Source organism: Pan troglodytes, chromosome 5 (assembly GCF_028858775.2).
Source record: "Pan troglodytes isolate AG18354 chromosome 5, NHGRI_mPanTro3-v2.0_pri, whole genome shotgun sequence".
In the NCBI taxonomy this organism is placed as follows: Eukaryota; Metazoa; Chordata; class Mammalia; order Primates; family Hominidae; genus Pan; species Pan troglodytes.
Genome location: NC_072403.2, coordinates 45,287,234 through 45,314,920, shown reverse-complemented (window position 1 = coordinate 45,314,920; position 27,687 = coordinate 45,287,234). Strand labels below are relative to the sequence as shown.

Below are 27,687 nucleotides of genomic sequence, written 5' to 3'. Positions count from 1 at the left end.
TGAATTTCAGCAGTTTTGCACCCTTGCTTTTGTATTTTCCTAATTCCGAAGAGTCTAAAGCTTCCAGAAGCCTATGGAACAGGAAATGGGAGGAGTCACTCGTTGAGCAACGTGTGACTGTCAGATCCTATGAATCCTAGGTACTGGGGATGGACAGAGCAGTGATGAAATGATCATAGGCCCTCCCTTGGCAGAATGGAGAGTTGAAGATGGTCCTCATCTTCCAAATGGCCTGCAGCAAATGTCGCCTTATGCCTGCCCAGCAGCAGAGGCCATATGAGCCCACAGAGCCCAGCACAGTGACCTGTGCATCATGTAAATGTCTGAATTGCATCAAGTGGAACTGTACTTCTCCCTGGAAGGTGACAGGCCGTCGCTGAGGAGAGGACATACATAATCTACGATGAGCCTGAACAGCCTTAATAAGGGAGCCAGGGGCGGAGTCCCAAGAAACTAACATTGAGAAAAACTTTAGTCCCCTTCCCTGGAAACCTCCTGTCCACAGTCCCAGGCCAAGCAGACAGATTTGGAAAATAGCAATGACATAATTCACACTTCTTTTCCATCCAACACAGAGCAGTCGTGGCACTCTGGCCTTTGCTTATGTTGTTCCCCTGCCTGGAATGCCCTCCTCTGCTCACTTCCTCCAACACAATCCCAGTCAACTAAAGTGTTCAAGGATGAAACAATAGGATATCTGGGATTTGCCGGGATATTAGAGATGGGGAAGTGAGAAGAGAAGAGTGGGGAGCAGGGGGGGAAATAGTTGAAATAAAACTGGACAATTAATAAAATGTGATACTGGGTATGTTAGGGTTCATTCTACTATCCTGTGTATATTTGGAAATTTTCATAATAAAACATTTTCTAAAAACTCCTGTGGATCCACAAAACCCAGGTCACTCCCACCTTGTACATGAAGCTTTCCTGACAGCTCCCCGCTCTCTCGTGGACAGGCCACTCCCTAGTCAAACGCTAATGGCATGACTAGCACCCGCCAAGGTACAGCCATTTAATTCAGCTATCTATTAGGTGCTTGCTTTCATAGGCTTTCAATTGTCTCTTTAACTTCATGGCAGAAAGGAGAGGAGGGAAAGCAACTAACATTTCATGAGGGCCCACTATGTATAGGGACTGAACTACATGTTCTCACATAGGCCATGTCCTGTCTGCTTCTCTAGCGCAAAGTTGGCTCATCGTGGGTGTCTCAAACATAGGCCAGAAACATAAAGGAATCACTCACTAAACATTAGCACAACAATCTAGTAGACTAGCATGAAGCCATCAAAGGTATGCATCTCATAATACAGGGAAGGACTTATGTTACAATGCTAAGTGAAAAAAAACATCGGGGCACAAAATCATATCTGTATTATGATCCCAACCCTATAAGAACTGGCTCTATAAAAGACGGGGTGGATACGTGTATCCAATGTGCTTATTTCTGGGTAGAGGAGTACTTGAGAATTTTTTTCTTGTTTTTGTATTTTCAAAATCTGGCTTAATAACGGTATATAACAGGAATCAGCAAACTTCTTCTATAAAGGGTGAGGTAGAAAATATTTTCAGCCCTGTAGGCCACGCAGTCTCTGTCACATCTAGTCGACTCTGTCTTGTAGCGTGAAAGCAGCCACAGAAAATGCGTCAGTGAATAGGAGTGGCGGTGTTCCAGGGCAACTTTATTTACAGAAACAGGCAGCAGGCCAGATTTGTCTCATAACCAGCCATAGTTTTACAACCTCTGATATATTATTTTATAATCAGAAAAAAGTTATGTAAGTATATATTCTTTGGTTATAAGATCTTGGTATCATAATCAATAGAACACAGCACAGAAACCTTACAGCCAGGCTTTATTCTGATATCTTTGCATCATGAAATAATATAAATTAAAAGTCATAAATGAGAGACTATGAGAATACAAATTCTGTGCTGGATAGAGTAAAAATTAACAATACCTATAATTAATACCAATTTTCTCTCTATTTTTAAGCCTAATATATTTTACTTATTTAGATTTTTCTTTTGTGTCTTTCAATAAAGTTTCATCATATTTTAGTGACCTCTAAGAAATCTATTATTTTTAAAACATCTTGTAGGATGAACAGAAAAACTACAATTTTCATTTTTTTCCCCTCCAGATTTTCTGAAGCCAAGGCCCTGGGAGAAAGTATAAATGAAGCAAGAAGTAAAATTGGTAAGCAGATGATATTCTGTGAGCCTCTTTCAGAAACCATTTTCCTGGTGAAAATCAGGTCATGATGTGCCTCCAAATGGCCATGAAGCCCCAAATGGCCAGTTTCAGGAGAGCCCCTGCCAAGGAAGCTGCTTTGAGAGCCTTCCCTAGGAAGTGTGTGATCCCTCCCACCACCCAGCAGGAAAAGCACTTTCTTTTGTCTAGAACTTGAACTTTTCATCCTCAGGCAGACCTGAGCTCCAGCATCCCAATCAGAGAGTTGTGCTTTTCCCTGGTGTTTTTCAGCAGTAGCTCAGCTAATCATAACTTCACGGTTACAGTGAGACGTCATTTCGTATTTCAAGTATGGTGAAACACTCTTACACCTCCCAAAGCTTCTACTTAGCATATTTGGCACAGGTACGATATTTTAGCATCAGTCAATAAGCCGGTGGGAGGATAAGAAGCAAAAACAAGCCATCGTGCCTTCCCAGGGTGGAGGCTGCCACGGAGGGCTCCCCACTTAGGTGAGTACCCCTGCAAAGGTGAAGTTAAGGCAAGAGGCAACTCAGTAAAATGTGCCTCGAATTCTCTTTTTTTTTTTTTTTTTTTTTTTTTTTTGAGACAGAGTCTCACTCTGTTGCCCAGGCTGGAGTGCAGTGGCGCGATCTCAGCTCACTGCAACCTCCACCTCCCAGGTTCAAGTGATTCTCCTGCCTCAGCTTCCCATGTGACTGGGACTATGGGTGCATGCCATCACACCCAGCTAATTTTTGTGACTTTAGTAGAGATGGGGTTTCACCACGTTGGCTAGGCTGGTCTCGAACTCCTGACCTCAAGTGATCCACCCACCTCGGCCTCCTGAAGTGCTGGGACTACAGGTGGTGAGCCACCACACCCAGCCTCAAATCCTTTTAAAAGTAAGAGGACAATGTTTTCTTCATCCCAAACTAAAAGATACCACAGAGACCCATCTCCCAGGCCCAGGGCAGCTTCACAGAGGCGATCCCTGTGCCTCACCTCTGTGCTGGAGAAGGCAGCAGTTACCGGCTCACAGCTGGCCCGCTGGGTCTCTCTTACTACCCGCTTTTCTCCGCCTACAAGTGAGGACAGGACAGAAGCCACTGTGAGTGCCCCCTTTAATTTTTCTAACAGAATATAAAAATCACGATAGCCTCAGTTTGTCTCGGTCGGTAAACAGGAGCCCCACAGTCCCCTCTGTGGCCTGAGACAGAAGGGGCTGAGGCAGCCAGACCCAGAGACACAGCCAACAGCCACACTCAGAATCCTTGCGTCTCAGGAGTTCTTGACCTAAGGTCCAGGATCTTGATAGGAGAGAAATGCCCCTGTATTTTCACTAACCTCTAACTGAAACTTAGCACCACCTCAATGATGAACCCAGTGGAAGTCACAGAGGCTTGCATGTCATATCACAGAGGGGCAGACGTTGTAAAATATCTTTTGTGCTATCAGTACAAAATTACAGTGGTTATTAGACTCACCATTAGATCTTTTTATTTAATACATTTATATAAAAGTACATAGATATTTCTGTATCACAAAAGGTTTTACAATTTTGATAACTATTTCAATATAATTGGTTTATCTTAAAAGCCTGCGTATTTTACTTTATGCACCAAATTATTATCCTGAGAAGGGGTCCGTAAGGTCATCAGACTGCCAGAAGATCACTGGCACAAAAAAAGATTTCAAACCCCTTTCTTGACCTGGATTCCTGAACATCCTAAAACTGCATGAGAAAAACTGGGAGTTAGGAATATTTGTATTTTTCTGAAGATTATGTCCATCCATAGCTTATCTGATTCTCAGAGGGCCCAGTCACCCACACCAATAAGGAAATTGATCCTAGGCTGATCTCCTTCAGGTGGGAAGGCAGACACTCTGCTGGGGGGCATCCCAGTCCCAGACAGTGGGCAGTGATAGTCTACTTGGCTTGAAGGGGAGAAGGAGGGGAAAGAGGAAGCTGACTTCAGTGGAGCCAGGGCCAATTTGTCAGCATCCTCTTACCTCAAGGGACCCAGTGGTCTGTTTTCATCCTTGGAGGGATAAGAAAGAACACCTTTTATAAACTGTTTCTCCTTAAGAAATAATATAAACTTTTGCTCTTAAAAAATATCTTACTCTGTAAACCAAAATAAAACCGTTCCAACATTAATGAAATAGACTAATGATGGAAGGCACCAATTGGCTATACTAATATACTTAGTTTTTCTCTCTGAGTACAATGGAAATAACTACAAATTCCCCATAACTGTGGTGCAATCGTGTATGTTGGTGGAGCAAGTTTGCCACATTCTGAAGATTAGGCAGGTTGGGGGCTGCCTTAAAATCTGCACAGGTGTTTCCTGCCCAAGAGCCAAGGGCCAACCAACTGAGGGCTGTCATTTGATCTGCCCAGAGAAGGTGTCTGCTTATAATTCATGTTCAAAGGGCCCAGATATGCTAGGAGAAGATCTGGACAAGTAAACATTTGTTTTATCCAGAAAATAACAAGCATAGCTCACACCAATATTGAGATTCAAGCTTCCATTGCTGCCAAGAACATAGTTAATTCAGTGATGCCTATAAAGCCAATGCCAGTCTTCACTTCACTTTATGCAAATACCACAGTGAGACCCATTCCTGGCCACCCATCTTTCAAATTGTGCTCTAATCCAAGGGGCCCAGGTGAGTGGGTCATTGAGACTCAGCCGTATTACTGAATACCCCCTCACGGTGCTTGACCTCAGGGAGTAGCCTGCCATCACGACATCTCAGACACCAGGTTAGGACTAAGGAGGAGGAAGGTGGAACTTGTACACACATTTAAAATTTCCAAGGCAACCTTGAAGGACACAAGTTTCTGGAAATTTAGGATATGAGTGAGTGCATTTTTCTTAGGGAGAAATGAAATCAAATGGAATTTGCAGTCCCCAAGGAGTCCTTCAGTGAATCTAGGAGGCAGGAGGCAGGAGCATGACATGAATTTGCCCTGTCTGCATGGGATGGTGACTCAGCTCCACTCCCAACTGGGCTACATCCTGCCTCTGGACCCTGAGGCAAGATTGAGATGCCGAGGGGTACACACGTAATTGGCCCGCAGAGAAGAAACAAAAGCTGTATTTGTGAACTGCAAACCAGTCAGCCCACATGTTTAAAGTTCAGGTTGCCACTGTCTCCTCGGGTAGTTTGTTTTTTCTCTGACATTGTGATCCACAGCTGCCTCTTGAGCTGCCTTCCTTCTCAAAACTCCCTAAAGGCTATCAATTTAGTAGTGGCTGTATAATATCTAATTTTTATATGGCATAATCAGTCTGAACTTCCATATAATTTCCTTCTCTTAAAAGAAGCCAACCCAACTAGGTAGATAAACTCTTGCCACAAACTCCTTTTTGTCTTTCTCTAGACGCCATTTACATCAATCCTGATGTTGAAATAAGTTGAAATAAGAAATGGGAGGAGTAACCAATTTAAAATCTCCCTGAAAAATAATAAGAGTCTGTGTTTCTGTCGGAGAGCCATTTTTATTGTATCTACCTGTTCCATATACAAGATCATTCGGCTGCTTTTCTTCACATGGGCTGGGGTTTCACACACTTTCATTTACACCCTGCTTCCATCTGTCATGTCTCTAAAAATGCCACTGAGCCCAAACTGGGAAAAGAAGTAGACTGCTTTAGAGGCAGTGGCATAAGCCAGGCATGGTTTTGCTTACTAGAATCCAGGCATTAGTTTTTTTACATCATCACTGTTTTACCACTGGCAGCATTGTCTTTGGCAACAAAGGACAATGAATGGCTGTTCACTGGCTTAAGGCCCACTCCAGACTAGTCCTGAAACAGCTGCCTTGCAGGCAGGTAAAAGAGCTTGACTGACACCTCTTGGCACCTCTTCATCCCTCCACAGACCCCTCCAGGCCTAAATGAAAACTCACATCACAGGAGGCTGCACAGTGGGTTTTCACTAGTGAGGCACTCAGCAATCAATTCAAAAATCACGGGGAATGTAATAGAAGAAGCTGTTAGTGAGAGGCAAAGAAAGAGAAAAACAAACACTAGAAAAGCTAGCAAAACATTCTGGAAGTTTTTTTCCCCCTACTCCAAATTCAAGAACCCCCCAACCCACCATTTGACCAATGCCCTTTTAAAAAATGTTTCTCTTGTACATTTGGGATTTGGGAAAATCATTTCTCAGATCTGGGTCTCTGTCGGCAGAATAAACCAGACTGCTTTTGCTATTTGTCAGTTCTGTGCCTGTTCTGTACTTAAGCGTCGTTGGAGGTTTACTTTTGGACCTACCTCCTGCATGTCTGCTTCTTGTAACTTATCCTGGAGTAAGGAAAAGACAACATCCAGGCTGTTTTGCTAGATTATGATGACCCGGATCAAGTATATCCTTTTGTTACTATTTGTTGCCAGCTCCAAATTACAAGGACAACACCAGCAGTAACAGCAGCCTTCAGCATTTATTGAGCACTTACTCCAGGCTGGCCTGAGAACTTGACCTATGTTATCTCATTTAATCCTCACAGGGAGGAGACACACCTGTAAGGTGGGTTTTACCATATATGTCACAGATTCTAAGGACACAGTTTTTACACTCTTAACATCTGTGTTGTCGGGATGTATTTAACCGTCCCATTTGGCCTTTTTTTTTACATTTTAAAAATCTCTGTATTGGCGATTGGTCTTCTAGTTGACATTGTCTTAGATTCTATGAAATATGGTATTTTCACTGTTTTATAGGTTTTGTTTGTTTGTTTGTTTTGAGACAGAGTTTCACTCTGTCATCCAGGCTGGAGTGCAATAGCGCAATCTCGGGTCACTGCAACTTCTGCCTCCCGGGTTCAAGCAATTCTCTGCCTCAGCCTCCTGAGTAGCTGGGATTATAGGCGCCCACCACCACACCTGGCTAATTTTTTGTATTTTTAGTAGAGACAGGGTTTCACCATCTTGGCCAGGCTGATCTTGAACTCCTGACCTTGTGATCCACCTGCTTCAGCCTCCCAAAGTGTTGGGATTACAGGCATGAGCCACCGCACCTGGCCAGATTTTTTTTTTTAATGAGTTGCAGTGAAATGCCTTTGTAAGTGGCCAAACTAGAATTTCTGTCCAACTCCAGAACTTTTTAACACTATATATGATCTCCATAAATTCACATTTACCTGACTTTGACATTGTCTTCTGAGTTTAAATTTCTCTCAGTTGTTATTCAGTTTCCCTGATTCTTTGGCCTTTATCCTACACGATATGCCCAACAAAAGGCTCAAACTAGACCCTAGCTCAGGAGCTTTGAGCATAGCCCACGAAAATTAAAAGGCTCTTTGTAGCGTGATTAATGACAGGTCATCTTTGGCACTTTGGGGCCCAGTTGTGGCAGTGAGTGAGGCTGAAGTCCAGCCTGCCCTTGCTCTCCATCCCATGTGTGCCACTCAGCGTTGCATCTGCCCATAGGAAGGCACACCTTTTTCTAGTTTGCACAAAGGTCCCCCACGGGTTTGCAGCAGCCGTGGTAGGATTCAGTGCCCCACATGTGTTTCAACTATCATTTTCAGTGGTTTGGAGAATAGAGTTGAAGGGTTGTATTTTCAGGCTGTATACAATTCCAACTGAGTGGGTTTACTGATGCTTCAAAAAATACAAAAGAATTCAAAGCATAAATGTAGATGTGGTTTAGTAGGAATAGGTGTAATGAAATATTTATGCTTATGTACCGAAACCAGCATAAATAAGGACTCGAGAAAGCCTGATTAAGGGCAGGCAGAGGAGTCATCGGGGACCAGAAAATCAAAATGTGTTACCATAAAGTAAAAAAAAATATTTTATTCTCAAAAGTAAGAAATATAAAAGCCAAGATGTCATCCCTTCCCTCTACCCGGCATTTCCATGTCAACATTATACTGCATTTCCTCAGTAATTCCAGATCCCTACAAGAATAGAAATGGTTCAGAGAAAAGCAGGTAAAGAGATGATTTAAAAGTTACAAAGTAATTTTTGATTTATTAAATGATTCACCACATTTATTTTCAATAACACGCTCTGCTAGTGCACTAGAGTATTGTCTGATTTTTAAAATTACGTTTATCAAAAACTTCAATTAATTTTTTGTACCCAACTTGCATTGGCTACAATGTTTGACTGTAAGAATAGAAGGAAATGTGTTGTCTCAGGTAAGTGGGGAATCTAAGGAGTACAACTAGCTTCAAATGCATCTCTCTCTCCTCTCTTCTCCTCTCCCTCCTTGTCTCAGTTCTGCTTGACTACATTGTCTGACAGCCTCTCCCCAGTTAGTGGCAAGATGCCCCTGGCAACTCCAAGTTTACATGGTCTTTAGAATTCGTACCTTCGTTGAAAGGGACCTTGCCCAACAACACTGGCAAAAGTCACTGGAGGGACGAATGATCGACCTGGCTTAAGTCATGTACCCATCTCTGAACCAATCCCTACAGCCAGGGGAATAAAACGCTCTGACTGACTAGGCCTAGATCATGTCCCCACTCCTCAGGCAGGTGCTTAGCCCATCTGCACCACATAAACTGAACAAAATTTTTAAGGAATAGAGCAGGTATCTTTCTCCAAAGGAAGAAATGCTAAGCACACAAAAATTATGTTTACTACAGACCTTACAGAAATTTATCTATGGCCTGAAATAGGAGACATCTGTAAAGCAATGGGAGGTAGTTCTTATGAGAAAAGACAACAGTTAGACTTCTTTATCCTGGAAAAAAGAAAGCTGTGAATGGGGAGCTTAAAGATTGGATTTAAGTATAGGTGCTATAATGGAACAAATACAAAATGGCACACTGAAAACTCGGGGATTATAGGAAAATTAAGACTGAGGGAGACCACTCAGAACCCACTCTGCTTTAACTCTAACAAAACCAATTACAACCCTATTAAAAATAATGATAAAAATGGCATGCTAAATTCCTAATACATAAGGAAACACAATCTATTATTAAAACATCAGATTTTTTTTTCCAAAATAAGGTTATCGTGATAGAAGAGGATTTAAGGAAGGGTTGAGGCTGCTGAGAGATGGAGACATGAGCATCATGTGCAGAGATGGGGGACAGCAGCACGATAAGCCCCCCCTAAGAGACAGCACCCAGCCACGCTGGACCACGAAAAGGAACATGGAGGCAAGGGGGCTGCAGTTCAGTCCTGCATTTCTCCACAGCTTCCTGGGCTCGGCTGTGCCAGCTTACTTTGTATTCAGTTGTTTTTACTTGGTGGTGCAAAATTTTAACATACGAGGAGAAAATCCTATGTGAACAAATAAGACTATGTATTACACTGACATCAGTTCCCTGTTAACCAATTGCATATGAGATAATTCCTGTTAAAGAAACATGGTTGTAAGAGAACCGACTGTGTATTACTTGATGATATACAGAAGGACCAATAAATTATAATTCAGCTTTAAAGAGACTCCAAAAAGGAAGAAATAATTTGCAATTGTATTGAAAATGTATTTGATCATGTGAAAGAACATTTTGACAAGAAGGTTATTAAATGATAGAGATCACAGGACTCTTGAAAAGCAAGACACAAAAGCATCTTTCTGAGATGACTCGGGTATCTAGAGATGAAAAGAGCAAAGATGACTTATTAAGGTCTCTCTGTAACAGTTCAGGTATCACTGAAATTGCAGAATATTCCAAGACATGAAGTTATCTGAGTAACAACCCATAACCAGTATGACTGATATCTTAATGAAATTTAATGTTTTGCTGTCATAGTTTGGAGATCAAACAAAAAAAAATGATTTGAAGCAAGTTGGAGGGCTGTAGTGTACCTTCACTAGCAAGATTGAACACTAATAATTATCATATATAGAGAAGGAAGCAATGATTTGGTTGGAATGCCACCAAAAAAAGATGGATGGCTACCTTCCAAGAGTCCTGACAGAGTAGTCTTGCCTTAGTGAGTGAACCAAGGTCCACGACCTGGCTAGGAGAACAGAGGAAGGCTGACCCATGCCAGTCAAATGGACTGCAGATCAGGGAGGCAACTTATTTATTTACCATGGTGGATGTTCTTTTATAGCCAGGAACTCTTAAACCACCTCTATCCATGGCACATCCTCCCAGGAAACAAGCTAGATTAGTTGTTGAAAGGCTGATAAGTGAGCCTCTCCAAGCACAAAGGGAATCAAAACAAAGAGAAGTAAAGAGTTTGGAGAGATAGGTTCCCATGGTCACAATTAAGCCTCACAAGGCTTCCATTGCTCACAGCAGTGAACATTCCTGCAACAATGATAGGCCTTGGTCCAGTCCCTGCCTTCTCTGGACAGTGCTCACTCACCATTGCCAACCTGACTCATCTGTTCTCCAGGCTGACCAGCCTCCTTCTGCACACAATACCTCTTTCGCCAGACACAGTAAAGCACCATTTGTGAGGCTTCTTCTTATTAAACCATAATTTTATCCCACTCCTACCTCTCCAGGATGAACCGCAAGTCACTTTTCATAGGATTTGGGGTCACAGAAACAATCACTTCTAGTTTGGCTCTTTTGATTTTAGAAACATAAACCTGACGAGCTAGCTCAGGGTTAGGATACATGTGTGGTGATGACAAGAATCCCATTAAGATACGGTCATAAGATCTGAGGCCCCTCCAAGCTGTAATAGGAGCTGGAACCAGGACCTGGAGAGCCAAGAGGACCCAGGGTGGCCTTAGAGCCCAGCGCTCTGCCTCCAGGCCTCCCTCAGCACCTCTTGCTCCCTCTGTGCCTGTCTGCTCTTGTAACCGGCTGGCCCTGCTGACCATAGTCCTGCTTCCTCATGGCTTTGGTCTTCCCTGGTCCCAGCTGTACCTGAAAATATCCTTTAATATCCAGTCCCCAAGGCTAATGAGCTACTTATCTGCTTATTTCTTAGCTCAAAGGTATGAGAAAGAGAATTTGACTGGACCAATTTGTGTTTTCTAGGCCTTTAGGACAGTAGCTGCTGGCAGGCTTCAGCATGTGCTGCTTTGGGGTCAGGAACCCACCTCTGGTCCAGGAAACTATGACCAAGGAGGAAAAGAGGTCTTGTATGTCAGAAAGTGGTCACCTAGGCAGCAAAGGGGAGGAAGCTCTCTCTTTTAAAAAGGGTATAGGTAGGACAGGTGCAATAATTGATATCGCATATGCTCTTGGTTTTATCTCAGGGAGAGCTGTGTGAAGATTTTTTGCTAGTTCAACTCTTATTAGGTGACATCAATTCCTTAATTTCCAGGTTCTCAAAGAAGCAACTCACTATTGCCCCTTTGTTTTACCAGTAGTAATAGTGATTAGTAAGGTACATTATAATTTATAGTACATTATTATTTTTCATACAGTCAAATCCATTGATCTTTTCTTTTATGAGTTCCTCCATTGCTTTCATACTTAGAAATGGTCAATGTAATAATAATAATGGTAGGTTGTTCATTGTCAGGGATCTGTTTAATACCTTCCTAAATTTACTTATAGTGTTTTTTATATTGTTCAATTTTTCACACTCAACTCATTTAGGATTTATTGTAGAATATGGCATGTAAGCTGAGGCTCTAAGTTGAATCTTTTTCAAATAACCAACTTTCTCAACACCTACTTCATTTTAATGAAATGCCTTAAAATGAAATTTCTTTCCCTTATGGGAGAGTCATTTCAGATTTTCAGAAAGCAGCTGATGCATTCTAAATCTCATCATAGTAGTAATGTACATTCTTGACATGATAATTTTCATTCAAGTATTTCAAAAATAACTTTGCCAGCAGATATTATTATCTAGATATCAGAATAACCCTGCAGAAAAGTGGCAGCTGTATATAAACCAGGACTCCTGGATGCAGAGCCACAGGGGCATATTGGTAAGCGTGCGGTCCCTCCAGGCTGAGGCCCTCTCGGCACTCTCTAAAAGGAAGGAGACTTTCTTTAAATATACCAGCAGGAACTGTGCTCCACTGACTGATTTGCCCAGGGCAGATAGTTGGTAATTTGTTGTTTCACTTCTAAGAAGGAAAAGTGTGTTTTATTGTCTTGTATTGATTAGAAGGATGAACATTTATAGCTGGGACAGAGGTGGGGAAGAGGGTTTTGTCAGTGATGCTGAACAGGGAATACCTGCAAATAGCAGAAGGTTTGCTGTGTCTCTTGTCAACTACTCTGGAAACACTGATGAGTCCCCCTGTTGAAATCCACTGAGAGCCTCCAAAAGCAGAACACACAAGGGTGGGAATAGCCCTCCTCGCAGCCGCCATTCCACTCAGCATGGAGACGGCCTCAGTTTGGTGCTGGCTTCATGTGGTAACATGATCCTGTGAACCAGACTGGCTCTCTAACACATAGTCTGCACCAGAACTTATTGAAGCCAGCCTAAAAGTATGCATGTGCAGCCCTACAGCAAGCTGTTTGTTAAAGCACAGACCTTCAGAGGAGATAGTGAAACACCACGCAGACACTTGTCCATCCTCAGGGACTCAGCACTCCCCTTCTGGCAGGTAGATGACTGCTACTGAGCAACATTGAAAAAGCAGAGATGCTCCCAAGCACATCTAGGCTATGTCACTGATGAGGCTTCTCATGAACAAAAGCCCAGCCCAGGCAGTTTCAGTGGCAAAACTAGTAACAGCAGGACCCTGGCAGCTACCTGAACAAGGCCAAAAGGGTGGCCAGGGACTTCAACTAGGAGTGCCATGGGGACTTCCCAAAGTCAGGTGTCAATGCTTGGACAGAGATAGGATTGCCTGAAAGGACTGGTGGCAAACAGAGAAGCCCACTGCCAGTGACTGTGTATCTAAGCACAGACTGTAGGCCAGCAAGAGTCAAAGAAGTAGAGTCCCCGTCATCATCATAATAGCTAACTTTGATAGAGGCACTATTATTATTATAATACCCCTACTACAGATGAAGAAACTGAAACTTACGAATATTGCTCATATTCATAAGCAATATTCCTTTATTGCTAGTAAGGGATGGAGCTAGTAAGGGATGGAGCTGACAATAAAGGAAAGAGGCAGAGAGGTTAATGGGAAGAGGACTAAGTTAGTCAAGGGAGGACAGGCCTTCCTTCCTAGGTTCTCTCCCTTAATCTGGAGTTCAGAAAGTCATAGATTCATTGGGGTGGTGGGTTTTGTCTCTTTTTAACTGCATAAGTGATTCATGGGTACATTTTGCCATAGTTTGAACAATACATTAATATACATAGCAAAATGTAAGCAGCCCACACATTTTCTCTCACCTACTACCAATCATGCCCCTGCCCCAGAGGAGAGTAGCCACTTTCAACAATTTGATGTATCCCCTTCCATCCTCTTCTGTGCATTTGGAGAGAAAGAAAGTGAGAGAGAGAGAGGCACCTATGTACAAAGATATCTTGTTTTGTTGCATAAATAGGACCATAAAGTATCATTCTGCTCCCTTGCTTTTCTCATTTAACAGTGAGTAGGTTAAATGAGAAACTCACCATTTTTTATGGTGAAATAAACTATGTAAATACTATTAACTACTTTCTTGTAACAGACATTTCACCTTTTTTTCCAGTTTTTCTCTATTACAAACAGTGCATGCATTTTTGTGTACAAATGTGAATGTTTCTTTGGGATAGATGAGTAGAAGTAGAATTAGGAGGAGCAACAGTATACGTGTATTTTTAACTTTCATGACTACTCCCCAGTTGCCTTCCCAAAGAGCTTCATTAGTTTATATTCCTTCCAGTGTGTGACAGTACTCATTTCCCTGCATCCTTGCTTGTACATGATCATATCAGCCATTTTAGTTTTTGCCATTTGGAGAGCAAAATATGGTATTTCGTTATTGTTTTCATTTGCATTTCCCTAAGAGCTGGTGAAATTGAATACTTTTTCATGTATCTCATATTCTCTGCCCATTGGTTAGTTGAATTTCTCTTTCTGAGTTGTAGGAGCTCTTTGTGTCCTCTGGATATTAGGCCTTTGTCTATAGAATACGTAGCAGATGTTTTCTTCCAGTCTGTCACTTGTTTTAATTTTCTCTTATGATTTTTGGAAGAACCCTAGGACAGTTGCTTTTTTCTGTTTTTCAAGTTGCTTTAAATTGGGAGGTACTGACTCTACCTCACTATAGCACTGGCCCAAGGAAGATATTTAAAGTAACCTTGGTCACACTATACTGATTGTCACTAAAAACATGTCCAGATCAAAACTAGAGATGGTGATTTCAGATCACTTGTTTCAGAACCACTAACCACTACATGAATAAATGACTCCTGCATACAGATAGTTAAAACTTGCACCAGACCACAAGTCTGATGAGTTTACTGCTGAAAATATATGTTTCGTAATGAGGTAAAGACTGATTTTATTAATTTAATCCTTATTGAAGACATTACCAATGATGCATGAATATTTTTAAAATTTAGTTGTTTTGCTAAACAGCATATTAACACATGTTGAGATGATGCTGAAGTCTAGAAGACATCCTAATAAATAACTGGAATGTAGCAGAACCTAGCAACTCATTAGCAAACACTAGGATACTTGGGTACTCCTTTTTGTTGGAAGACAAAAGCAAATAATTAAGGAATGACTACAGAAATGGGTAATGTACCAAATAAACTCAATAGGCAAAAAGACATCAAGGGGCATCTTAATAGGCAAGGGACATCAAAGATATAAAGTTTATAAAGTGCCTGCATCAGTAATCTAAAGCAAAGCCAGGTCTATTTTTGAAGGTTATGAAGCAATGTATTTTTTGAAGTAAATACTGCAATCTTGTAAAAAGGAAAAATAAAAAAACCACAGCTCAAAGAAGGCTTATTGGAATTTGTGACCTGAACCTAATCAGGCTGATTGTCTGCTTAAACAGCAACAATAAAAAAACAGGAGTCTTTTTTAGAATTTAAATAAGACCCTGAACATGTTCTGGATATGATCCAAAATTACTTGAAGCTGGGCACAGTGGCTCATGCCTGTAATCCTAGTGCTTTGGAAGCCAAGGTGGGAGGATCACTTGAGGCCAGGAGTTCAAGACCAGCCTGAGCAACATAGTGAGACCCCATCTCTACCAAAAAAAAGAAAAAAGTTTAATTAGCTGAGCATGGTGGCACATGCCTATAGTCCCAGCTACTTAGGAGGCTGAGGCAGGAGGATTTCTTGAGCCCAGGAGTTTGAGGCTACAGTGAGCTATGATTGTGCCACTGCATTCCAGCCTGGGTAAGAGAGTGAGAACTTGTCTCCAAAAACAACAAATACTTGCAGGTTAAACAACACACTTCCAAATCACCTAAGACTCAAAAAGAAAGTCCCAAGATAAACTAGAAATATTTTGAACTAAAGGAAAATAAAAATAAAATCCACCAAAATTTGTGTGCTGCAGTTGAAACAGTATTTAGAGGGAAATTTATAGCATTCAACACATATAGTGGCAAAGAGAAAAGATCTAATCAACAAGCTTAGCTTCCATCTTAAGAAACCAGAAAAAGAACAAAAATAATTCCAAAGCAAGTGGAAGGAAGGAAATAATAAAGATAAGAACAAAACTCAATAAAATACAAAAGAGAAAAACAATAAAGAAAATCAGTGAAACCGAAACTGGTTCTTTGAAAAGATCAATAACATTGATAAACATCTAGCCAGGTTGACAAAGAAAGAGAAAAGACAAAATAACCAATACCAGGAACGAAAAAGGAGATATCAGCCTAGCAAGCTGGCTCAGGCCTGTAATCCCAGCACTATGGGAGGCTGAGGCAGGCGGATCACTTCGAGACCAGCCTGGATAACATGGTGAAACCCCATCTCTACCAAAAATACAAAAATTAGCTGAATATGGTAGCACACCCCTGTAATCCCCAGCTACTCGGGAAGCTGAGGCACGAGAATCACTTGAACCCAGGCAGAGGTTGCAGTGAGCTGAAATCGCACCACTGCACTCCAGCCTGGGCAACAGAGCAAGACTCTATCTCAAAAAAAAATAAATAAGAAAGAGGAAATATCATTACAGACATTGAAAGGATAAGAGAATATTATAAACAGTCTACACAAATGTGACAATTTAGATAAAAGTAGACAAATTCCTTGAAAGTCACAAACTACCAAAACTCATTCAAGAAGAAATAAATAACCTGAATGGTTTCATACCATCTACTAAAGGAATTGAATTCATACTTAAAAGTCTTCCAAAAAGAATGAAGGCCCAGATAGTTTCATTGTAGTATTCTACCAAACATTTTAAAAAGAAATAACACCAATTTTATATAATCTCTTCCAGAAAACAGAAGAGGGAACACTTCCCAATTCATTTTATTAGGCCAGTATTATCCTGATCCCAAACCAGACAAAGACATCACAAGAAAACTATAGACTAAATCCCCCATAAATATACACAAATACTAGCATATTGAATACAACAATATATAAAAAGACTAATATACCATGACCAAGTGAGGTTTATCTCAGGAATACAATTCTGGTTCAGTATTCAAAAATCAATCAATATAATCCACCATGTTAATAGATTAAGGAAGAAAAACCTCATGATCGTATAAAGTGGCACAGGAAAGTATTTGATAAAATTTAGCATTCATCACAATAAAAACTCCAGCAAACTAGAATACAAAGGAACTTTCTCAACCCGATGAAGGACATCTATTTAAAACTTGCAGCTAACATCATAATTAATGGTGAATAACTTAATGCTTTTCTCTAAGATCGGCAGCAAGACAAAGTTGTTGACTCTCACCACTCCTGTTTAATACAGTACTGAAAGTCCTAGACACTGCAAGTAAGCAAGAAAAATATTTAAAAGGCATAGAATGTGAAAGGAAGAAGTAAAGCTGTCCCTGTTCACACATGATGTATTTGTCTACTTAGATAATTTCAAGAATTTACAGAAAAGCTCCTATAAACAATAAAAGAGTTTAGCAAGATTGTAGGATACAAGGTCTACACATAAAAATCAATTGTATTCCTACATTCTAGTAATAATTGTTTACCAAAATTAAATATTATTTTATACTTTTAAATACATTATAGTCATATATATATTAAATGCTAATATATAATTTATAGTAGTTCCAAAAAATACAGAGAGAAATATTTAGGTATAAAACTATCAAAACATATGGAAGATCTCTACATTGAAACCCAACAAACTCTAATAAAAAAAATCAAAAAAGACATAAATAAATGGAGGCAAAAAAATGTTTATGGATTAAAAGACTCAATATAGGAACGATGTCAATTCTCCCTAAACTGACCTTTAAATGTAATGCAGTTCTATTCAAAATCCCAGCAGAACTTTGTGTAGCTATAGTGAAGGTAATTGCAAAATTTGTATGGAAAGACCATAGAATTAGAATAGCTAGAATAATTTTATAAAAGAAGAATAAAGCTGGAGAAGTCACACCACACAATTTTAAGACTTACTGTAAGCTGCTGTAATTAAGACAGTGTTGACACTGGCAAAAGAATAGATATGTAGATCAATGGAACAGGATACAGAGTCCAAAAATAGACCCGCACCTTTAAGGTTCATTGATTTTCAACACTGCCGAGGCAATGAAGAAAGAATAGGTTTTTTTTCAACAAGCAATATTAAAACAATTGGATATCCATGTACTGAAGGAAAAAAGAAGAATCTCAATGTAATCTTACACCATATACAAAAATTGAGTCAAAACAGATCATAGATCTAAGTAGAAAATGTAAAACTATAAAATTTTAGAAGAATGAGTATGAGAAACTCTTCATGTCTGGGGTTTCACAACATGTTCTTAAACATCATACCAAAAGTACAATCAATAAAATTAAAGTGATAAATCAGATTTATCAAAATTAACTACTTTTGGTCTGTGAAATTCACTGTTAAGAGAATGAAAAGACAAGTGACAGACTGGGAGAAAATATTTTCAGATATCATATCTCACAAAGGACTTCTATATAGAATATAAAAAATACATAAATATTAACTCTCAAAATTCAACACTCAGAAAACACACAGTTCATTTATTTTAAAAATGGTGGGGGTGCAAAAGGCCTGACCAGATACTTCACCAAAAAGGACGTACAGATGGCAAATGAATGCATGCAAAAATGTTCCCCCTTATTAGCATTAGAGAAATTTGAATCTAAACAATGATGAGATATGACCATTTGTTTATTAGAATAGCTTAAAATGTTTTTAATTTTTTAACTGACAATACCAAGTAATAGCAAGGATGTGGAGCAACTGGAACTCTTGTATGTTGCTAGTCAGCATGCAAAATGGGGCAGACACCTTGGACAACAACTTGGCCATTTCTTACAAAATTCAACAGACATACCATACAAGCCAACTACCTACCCTAGAGAAATGAAAACTTAGGTTCACACACAAACTTGTATGCAGATGTTTGTAAGGGTTCTCTTCATAATTGCCAAAAACTGGTGGTAACCCAAATGTCCTTCAATGAGTGAGGGGATAGACTTCAATAGAGTGCATACAATAGAACATTACTCAGCAATAAAAAGAGCAGACTGCTAGTAAATAAGACAACATGAGTGACTCTCAAAGGCATTGTGCTGGATGAAAGAAGCCAGTCTCATAAAGCCTCCTACTATCTGACTCCAGCCATATGACATTCTGAAAAAGTGAGAACTTCCGCAATGCAGGGCAGGGGTGGGAGAAGGGTGTGAGTCCAACATGGCCGTGTGAGGGAGTCCAGGGGTGACAGAACTCTTGGGGATCCTGCTTTTGAAGGTGGCTACACAAATCCATGTGTGTGTCCAAACCCATGATGCACACACATGCTCCCAAGTCAATTTTACCATATTTAATAATAAATAAAAAATAAAACAATATGAATCCACCAAGGAAAGAAGACAGGAGGGAATATCAGACAACCCACCTCAGCTTTTATAAAAGAAATGACCTCAGCTGTCATTTTAAAATGAATCTTATGTTAGAGAACAGAATTTTTTTTTTAATTTCTCTAGAAAGAGCACTTTAGGTAATTGGGTATGGGTTGATGATACAGGTTGTGGTGAATTATTTCAGGCTGAACGCAGTAGGAGCTTTTGCCACAGCTTTTCCTCAGTTTGGGCAGGGCAAGTAGGAAATTGAGGGCTTCTATGATGAGGACTTTGGGCAGAAAGCCTTGGTCTCAGGTTTATTCATTCAGCAATTTATGTACATCTGTAAAGTTGGAGGCCCTGTGGAAAACACGCAAATCCATAGGGGAGTCCCCAGCCTCAGGATACCTGTAAGGTGGTTGAGAAGATAGGACACAGGAGGCCCTCGGGATTGAGCCTGCAATTACTCTGCAGACTCCCCTTATAAACCACCCAGTGGGGGCTTCTCAGTCAGGCCTCGTTGGTGGAGTAATAGGTCACTACAAATAAGTGCCCTGTAAAAGATTTGGGAACATTTCATCAGAGATAATCATTTGCAGTGCAATTTTCCCTTCTATGGTCAAGCCAGCAAAATTGATGGGTTTCTTAAATGTGCCTCAGGAGATTTTCTGATCTCTGTTCCACTTAAAGACCGTTTGGTTATTTTTTAGTCTGTCTCCACAAAACAGTATTTCATCAGGTTCCGCACAGCCAGAAATGTGTCCCCCTGACTTCCTAAATCACTGCAAGTTTCTGCCGGGCACAGCACGGAGTGAGTAAACAGGCCCATAGACCCAGGATTGAGGACAATTGTTTGCATTGTTCTAGGATGAGTCCTCAAAACGGCTTGAGTCCCTCATGCCCCTGGCACCTCTGCCAGGGTTGGTTGACAGTGCTTTCCATCACAGTAACACATCGTACCTTTTCCATTGCCCCAAGTAGAAGCTGAATTGAAGAGCTTCTGAGGTCAGAGCTTCCTATCTGAGGTGTCACTGCAAAAAGGGAAACTGAGGCAGCAAGTGAGAAAGAGTAGCTCACCTCAGCATGCAGAATGTGAGCCAAAGTCTAAGCAATCTGCATTCTATTAAAATAGGGTCCATAGAAAACCAAGGGCTGCTACAGTTACTCCTATTTGCCAGGCCAGAAAACAAACCTGACTCCCAAAATACCAGCCAGGCCTATAAGAAATCAGGCAATAGACTAGCTAGAATGTTTCATTTCCTCTGCCTCTTTCTCTGCTAGTTTTGTTGCCAAAGAATTAGGTTTGTTTGTAAGAGACTATATTAACTATAGGCAGTAGTAATATTTTTCAGACAAGGATAATGAAAAACAAGAAATAAGGAACAGGGTAGATGTTGTCAGAGCCCCACCTGCATCCCTTCCACATGCCAGGCATGTGCACACTAGCATGACTTCACCTGCTAGCACTACCCACTCCCCCGAGAGCATTTTTCACCTATTCAAGAGATATATGTGGGGCAGGCTGGTGCTGGGGAATTAAAATCCCCTGCCCCGGGAGGACTCAATCAATGACTGTTGGCAGTTGGTGTATACGTACCCCAGCTCCCTCCCTCTGCAGGAGTGAGAGCTCTGAGGCATGTATCCTCTACAGGCCCCTAGAGTCTCCAAGTGGGATTGAGCTCCAATTGCCCATAGTGGAAAATGGCTTGCCATTGCCCCCTAGATTGGCTGCCTTCCCTCCGTGTCTCACTTCCCTTGTCTGTTACCAGTGCTTCCAGGGATCATTTCCCAAATAAACTACTTGTACTAGGGTCTGCTTCCAGGAGAAACCACACTAAGATAGGGGGTATGGGGTGTTACCTCTGAGATAACTCAGATGGTAAAAAGAAGACAGAGGAAAATGGGAGCTGGATTATGCAGGCTTTCTCAACAAAAGTGACTTGAGAAACTGCAGAAAGGCTACTGGCCTCCGGCCACTATAACAACTTCCTAGAAGTCACTGTCCTCATTGATAATGTTACACTATTAGGAATTAGGGGCACCTATTTGCCATTCAGATACTTATCTCTTCTTCATGTACGTGCAACATCTTAGCTTACCCATTGTTCACCCATTGTATTATCATCATTGGTGATTTCCTAAGATCCAGGTAAAAACCACCAATTCCTCTAAACACTGCCACATTGTTAAAATACCAACCCACAAAGGACTGTTGACGTTAGTCAGCTGACATGTAATCAATCCTTAGAAAACAGATTCCTGTGATTTCTGTGGTACAGAAAATCATTACATCAAGTGTATTGTCTCCAGCAGAAAATATCCTAAGGCCCACAGTAAACTTCTCACCAAAAACTGCATGTCATACACATTCACTCTTCATTGATACCCTTGACTGCAAAGAGAAAAGATTACAAATATCCCCGTGGAGAAGGGGTCAGATCTGTTTCCAGTGACAGGCCAGAGTCAAAATCCTGTCGCATGAAGCTGAATGGATTCAGAAGCTTCTCCCCCACAACCCTCTTCCCCTCTCCTTGCCACACACTCACATGACTCCCCCAAAGGAAGAACTATTTCAAGTGGCAGCCTTTGGGGATAGAGAAAAATCTTTAGATTCCTTTATTAATTCCTTGGCCACCTCTCTGGCCTCCCAATGCTGACCAAGTCTAGCTCAGGTGTGTTTGTTTTGGAGCCCACAAGGCCTGGCCAGTGTGGCCGGTATAAAGCTGTCTGAAAAATACTTGCTTTTGATATTTTTAAGAAGGGCAAAAAGGAACACATTTAACCAGATTTCATTTCTTCAGCAGTTTGTGAGTTAGGATTGGCATGAGTTAGGAATATAATCATCCAGTCTGTGTCTGAAAGAATGCTGCCCTTTTCCAGTTTGCACAGCTTTCTTGCCTCTTGCTCGCCTTTATAAGCCACCCATCCTTGTTCCTGGAGGGGTGACAGCACTAAAGGAAACTTCTCACAATGAGTCCCACATGTCCCAGGACTCACCAGCCTGTGACAGCCAAACAGGGTGCGTCTCCTTCTTATTCCCAAAATATTATGGCCAAAGTCCCTCCTGGCTTTACTGCTGGAAATTAATCCACTCCCATCAAAGCAAGTCCCCAGACTGTGCCCAAAAGTCTCTTCAAGCACTGCCTCCAAGCACTGCTCTGGAGCGCCTGCCTGAGGCCCTTCCCCTCTGTCTTCCTTATCTGCTCTCGTGCTATAGGGGCTGCTGCCTGCTGGGCACGCTGTCCTCTAATGGTGCCATTGCTGGTGGCTGCTACCAAGCCTCAAAGACCCTGTGGCCCTGGCGATGGCATCTGACTAGGCGAGGCAAACTTGAACAAGGTACTGTTGGAGGCTTAAGCCTAAAACAAATGCTTCTTGGAGAGCAGCTGAAAGCTCCTTCTGGTTTCTTGGAGGGCTTTGACCCATAGGCTTCCAGCCTCATTCATGGAGGCTTCCACACACCCTCAGGCAGGCCTGCTCCAAGAAAAACCTGCAGTGGACACAGGGCCCAACAGCCTATTTGTATGTTCACTTTCTCCAGAGCACTGCCTGGACCCATAGCTCTCACAAGATAGTTTATAGCAGTTTGTTTTCCAAAACTCTGGGCCATTCAGTCTTCAATGACACAAGCATGTCATCAGTCAAGGTGGGACTCCCCCCAGTGACCAACAACTTGTTCCATCTTTCCTCAAAAGCAGCGTTTCTCAATGGGGGTGCCATTGGCCTGATGAGACAGGCGGTTCTTTAGTTGCAGGACCCGGCTCGGCTCACTCAGTACAAAAGTGTCTTTCCCTCATTGTTGTGACCACTATTGAGTACCTGGATGAAAGTCTCCATTCACATGTGAGGTGGGGACAAGATCAGACCTACATATTCATCCCACTGTTGACTGCCCACTGTTCCCAAAGAGCTACAGCAGGTGCTTGGACAAGTACACATCCACATCATCTGTATTAGTCAGGGTTCTCCAGAAAAACAGAGCCAAAAGGATGTGCATAGATACAGAGAGAGAGAGATTTATTTTGAGGCATTGGCTCATGAGATTGTAGGGGCTGGCAAGTTCAACTCGAACAGGGCAAGCCTATAAGCTGGAGAGCCAAAGAAGAGTTGATGTTGCAGGTCAAGTCCAAAGGCAGTCTGGAGGCACAATTCATTCTGCTCTGGAGGACTTCAGTCTTTTTTCTCTTAAGGCCTTTAACTGATTGGGTGAGGCCCACTCCCATTATGGATGGTAATCTATTTTTCTTGAAGGCTACTGATTTAAACATTAACCACATCTAAAAGCAACCTCTAGACTAGTGTTTAAGCAAACATCTGAGCACTGTAGCCTATACGCTTTGACATATAAAACTAACCATCACAACATCCAAGTACAAGCATTACTTTTTAGGCATAGATAAACTGTATGAAGATATTTTTTAATCTCTAGCTCTGCAAACCTATAGTTCTGCTAAAGAAGCACCCGATCTGTGTTTCTGAAGCCAGAATACTAAATAGAACATCTAACTCTTACTTAGAAGCACCTAGCTGCATTTGGGTTATTTCATTTTTAGAGCTTCCCCCAAAATAATGGTGTATCTTTACCTTACATGTACAAACCTCAAATGCCCCATTAAAATGATTAGCTTGTCTCCAACAGAGCCATGTTTTTCTCAAAGATAATATCCAGACTTTCTCATAGAAGGCAAAGGCTGCTCCTTATTCTGGAAATTTTACCTTCCCAAGTTCAAAGAATATGAAGGTTTGGTCTCCTCCTGGCACCTGTTAGACCCTGGAGCAGCTGATGATCAATATGCTCCATTAGCTGAAATGAAATCAGCTTCTGCTTCGATGAGGATTAGAAACAAGTGCTGTGCTCTGGGATGTACATTATCACATCTCCCACATTATAGGAAACAGTTATCCACCTGTCCCTAGCCACGAAGGAACTGAACATCCCTGTGATAGAAAAAGCCATAATTAAGGATTACGCCTTTATGTGAAAAGCAAGATTAAGTTTACAAGTAAACCTATAAAAGTCCCTACAAGTATTTTTATATTCACCAAAACAAAACATTAAAACCAATACACTAAAGAATCATAATAACATTTCATTCATCATAATGGGCTCTGTATATTTAGCCTCCATTTACTATCCCTTGGACGCAGAAAATTTTTCAGGATCTCTCTCCCCTAAAGATTCAACCTGAAGCTTGTAAATTATTTTTATCTTTGCATATTGTGGCAATTCCCTCTCCATCTCTGTTTTTCTTCTCTCTGGGTATTCACTGCCTTCCTGATATTAGCCCTTGGAATTGTTGACTCCCCAGAGACACAGCACCCAAAATCGTGCCATCAGCCCTTCTTACACACCTTCTGATTTCCCGCTCCCCTTGCTCACTCATTTTGTTGGCTGAAGAAGTGTAGTTCTCAGGCCATGTGTACTGCAGCTTCCCTCATCTCCCAAAGCTTCACTGCAAAAACCTCTCATTTGGTTATGTTGTCTGCTTTGCCTCTTTTTTCTAGTCCTAACTCCCTAGATTTCCTTATTATGCATTATCCCCAAAATGACCAGCTTATATCCACCAGGACTGAGATCGGTAAGAAACAGAGCCATGGGTACTGGAATTTCAGGCAGGCAGAACTCAAGTTCAGGGAGGGGAAACGATGTTCTTCCTGAAATATGTCACTCCTGAAAAGCACCGTCTGTAAAATGGTGGGATGTCCGTCTCCACCTCTCTCCTTCCTCTTTCCTCTTTGAAAATATTTAGCCTCAGAGGAAACAAAAGGAGAAAGAGCTCTGGTGTTATTTTTCTGGAATAAAATAAAGTAAAATAACAGGATGGGGATAGAAATCATCCCAGGCTCTGAAAACAGAACCATTACCACCAGCATTTCAAGCAAGCTTTTTAAAAAGTCATTTACTTCCAATTACAGAAATCAATCATATTTGACTATAACGGAATATGGAAGACCCCATTACTAACTAAAGTGATGGTGAATTTGAGGGTAAATAACTGATCAGAAGGGAGAAGGTTTAGTAAAGATAAACTAAATTTGTAAAAAGTTGGAGTCAGCGAGTGCTGAAAGGTCACAGCTCTGCTTTGTGAAACCCTGATTTGGACGATTGCAAGGACATGTGACTGTCCCCCCTTCCTCCCCACCGAGGTGGAGAGAGGCACTTCAGCAAAGTCTGCTGGGCCCACGATAACTTGTTAATTTAGGCCTGAAAGATGCTTTTCTAAAAGGGAACAGGGGAAAATGCAGATGTCCTGCCATATTTGAATGTGATCGAGGCCTTAGAAAAAATTGCAATAGGTTAGCTTGCTTCAGTCCTCCATGCAGTGTTATTTGTAATCAGAGCCACCCACCTCATAATCATTACTTTTTATTACTACCACCACCATGATGACCACCACTCATTGTGCACCTACAATGTGCCAGGCACTGTGCTGGGGGCTTTATGTACCTTGGGTCTAATTCTTGCAGCAACCTTGCAAGGTTGGTGTTATCACCCTATTCTAATGAAGAAATTGAGGCTCAAAGGGATTAAGTAGCCTAGGGTCACAGTAGCAGGTGGCAGTGCCAGTCTACCTGCTCCCAGAACCCATGCTCTTTCCATTATTGTAGGCCCAGGATTCCCTCTGCAACTTCTCCTGCCGTTTTCCACTCCCTCTCCTCTGACGGGCCTTCACTGCTGTTCAGTTGTCTCTGAAGGCTAGCCACCTTTCTCTGGCTCCCCACTCCACCACAGTTTCCCAGTGCACCTGCTGGGCTCGGCCCCCGTTGGCTCCCTTGGATGGTTTTCCTGAGATGCACTAATGTATCCACCCCCATGCCACTCCCATGGAGGTGAGTGCAGAGACAGAGCACAGGGAGCCTCACAGATTCAATGGTGGGCCTGGCCCATTGCACCAGAAAGACGCAACGTGCATATGCAGCATCTAACAATGACTTTTGAACCTGGAAGCTGAAACCATTTCCATTCCGTTTTGTCTTTTATTCACAAACTCACTAACACATTTCTCCTAATCTCCAGTCTCTTCAAATGGAGAACAATTCCCACATCATGAAGCACCAACTCTGTGTTAGGCAATTATTTTACAGGCCAGCTGGAAGTTTGGCCAGCAGTGAGCCTTAATTGGGGCTTGTTTTTTTCCCACTGACTTTTTTTTAAGCACTAACTGATTTAAAATTAAATGAGTAGAATCAAGTTTTATTTTGGAGTGAAAGAGTTGATTATTTATATCAAAGAGCCATGTAAAACTTGCTGTTTTCATGTTAGAATCCAAGTTTTTAAAACTATATTCACTGCAAAATCAAACATCTCAGTGCTTGGGGTTGATTTTATGTCCCTTCAGTGAACCTGCCCTCTACCTCCCAGTTAGTGAGGGGTCCTACAAACTAGCCTCCAGTGCAAGTAGGAGCATGTTGGGAACAGATGGAATATACCTGTCCCACCCACACTGGAGTAGAGGAGCTTTGAATGCCCCCAGGTACTCCTAAGAGTGTACCCTGGGCTACTTCTGGGGATATAAGGATGGAAATCAGAGGCAGTGGCTACCTGGGCCCTGCCCTCACCCCCCACAACATTTCTGGCAACCGCAACCACATCTTCAAACAGAAAGAACAATTGTGAACTACAGCTACTCCTCCAGGGCAGGCCTTGGAAGCTGGTTATATCCCCCTTTGCTGAGAAGAACTTTCAAGCATCTAAAGTAACATCTTTTGAATAGATACCAACACAATCATGAGCCCTCAGCTCCCTGAGATGTTTAGTATTTAATAATTCATGCTGGTTGCTGAGCTGAAAATATTCCTAATGCTCACCTACTTGCATCTCCACGTTTGTTTGAGCTTTTAACAAATGTGCTTACTTAATTCTCTGAATCTGTTTATGTAATAGTATCACATACAGAAATAGTGATATCAATAAGCTTCTTAGCTTAATTACACATATACAATAGCCAAATGCTTGAGCTTCAGGCAGAACGTGCTAATCTTGTGTGATTATTTTGATTACTTGGGTAGCCCAAGTGAATATCCCACAGCAAAAGAAATTGGGTCTCCCAGACATGGTGTAATTTGGTCATTTTTTGTAAATGAGAGCATTCCCCAAAATGTGATTATCATGTACCGTCATAATGATAAGCAAGGAGCTGTCTTGAAAAGCCCAGACTACTGTCTGGTGTTTTCATCCCAAGCTGAAATGTTCATCAATTACCAGGCACATCCTCCTCCACAAGATAGGGCCAAGGTGATGGGGAGCCCTTGAGAAAATCCCCACGGGGGGAAATCAAGACAAGTTCCGGTGGTGTTTTTCTAGAAAGTATTGATATCTTTTATAAGGAGCTGCTTTCCCCCTCTCTCTGTGACTCAATTATGTTATCAACTGTGATGTTTAGCATACTAAATGGAAGAAGAATCTTGAATTCTGGAGAAATGAAATGTCAGTTTAGAATAAGGCAGCTTAAAAACATTTGCCTAGCATTTAGGCCACTCCAGGTCTCCCACTGTGTGTTCCATTGCTGGACCTTTCTCTTTGAGGAACCCATGGAAGGACCTGTTGCCCTGACCTCAAGAAGGGAAGAAGGCTTCTCAGAGGTGCCCCCACCCCTGGCCCCCAAGCCAATGGAAATCCCTTGCTGTCTTGGGCTGCCTCTGGGACTCTCTGTCTTCCACCTTCACTTCTTTGCCAGGCTGCTGGTGAATAACACAGCTCTGCCAAATAATCCGATGCTGAAACCCTCCTTATTTCC

At 41.6% G+C, this 27,687-nt stretch overlaps 1 protein-coding gene across 9 annotated transcripts in view; it reads left to right on the top strand.

The window, feature by feature from the left end:
- Positions 1-27,687, top strand: part of KIF6 (kinesin family member 6) — a 382,518-nt gene that overhangs the window by 296,807 nt on the left and 58,024 nt on the right. For 6 of the 9 annotated variants that reach the window (XM_016955398.4, XM_016955396.4, XM_016955395.4 and 3 more), the window contains one exon: positions 2,142-2,197. In XM_016955398.4, coding sequence (XP_016810887.1) covers positions 2,142-2,197 — 56 coding nt within the window. Of the gene's footprint in view, positions 1-2,141; positions 2,198-9,165; positions 9,611-27,687 lie in introns of those variants that run through there. The other 3 variants (XM_009451191.5, XM_054685758.2, XM_054685760.2) reach the window with 2 other exon arrangements.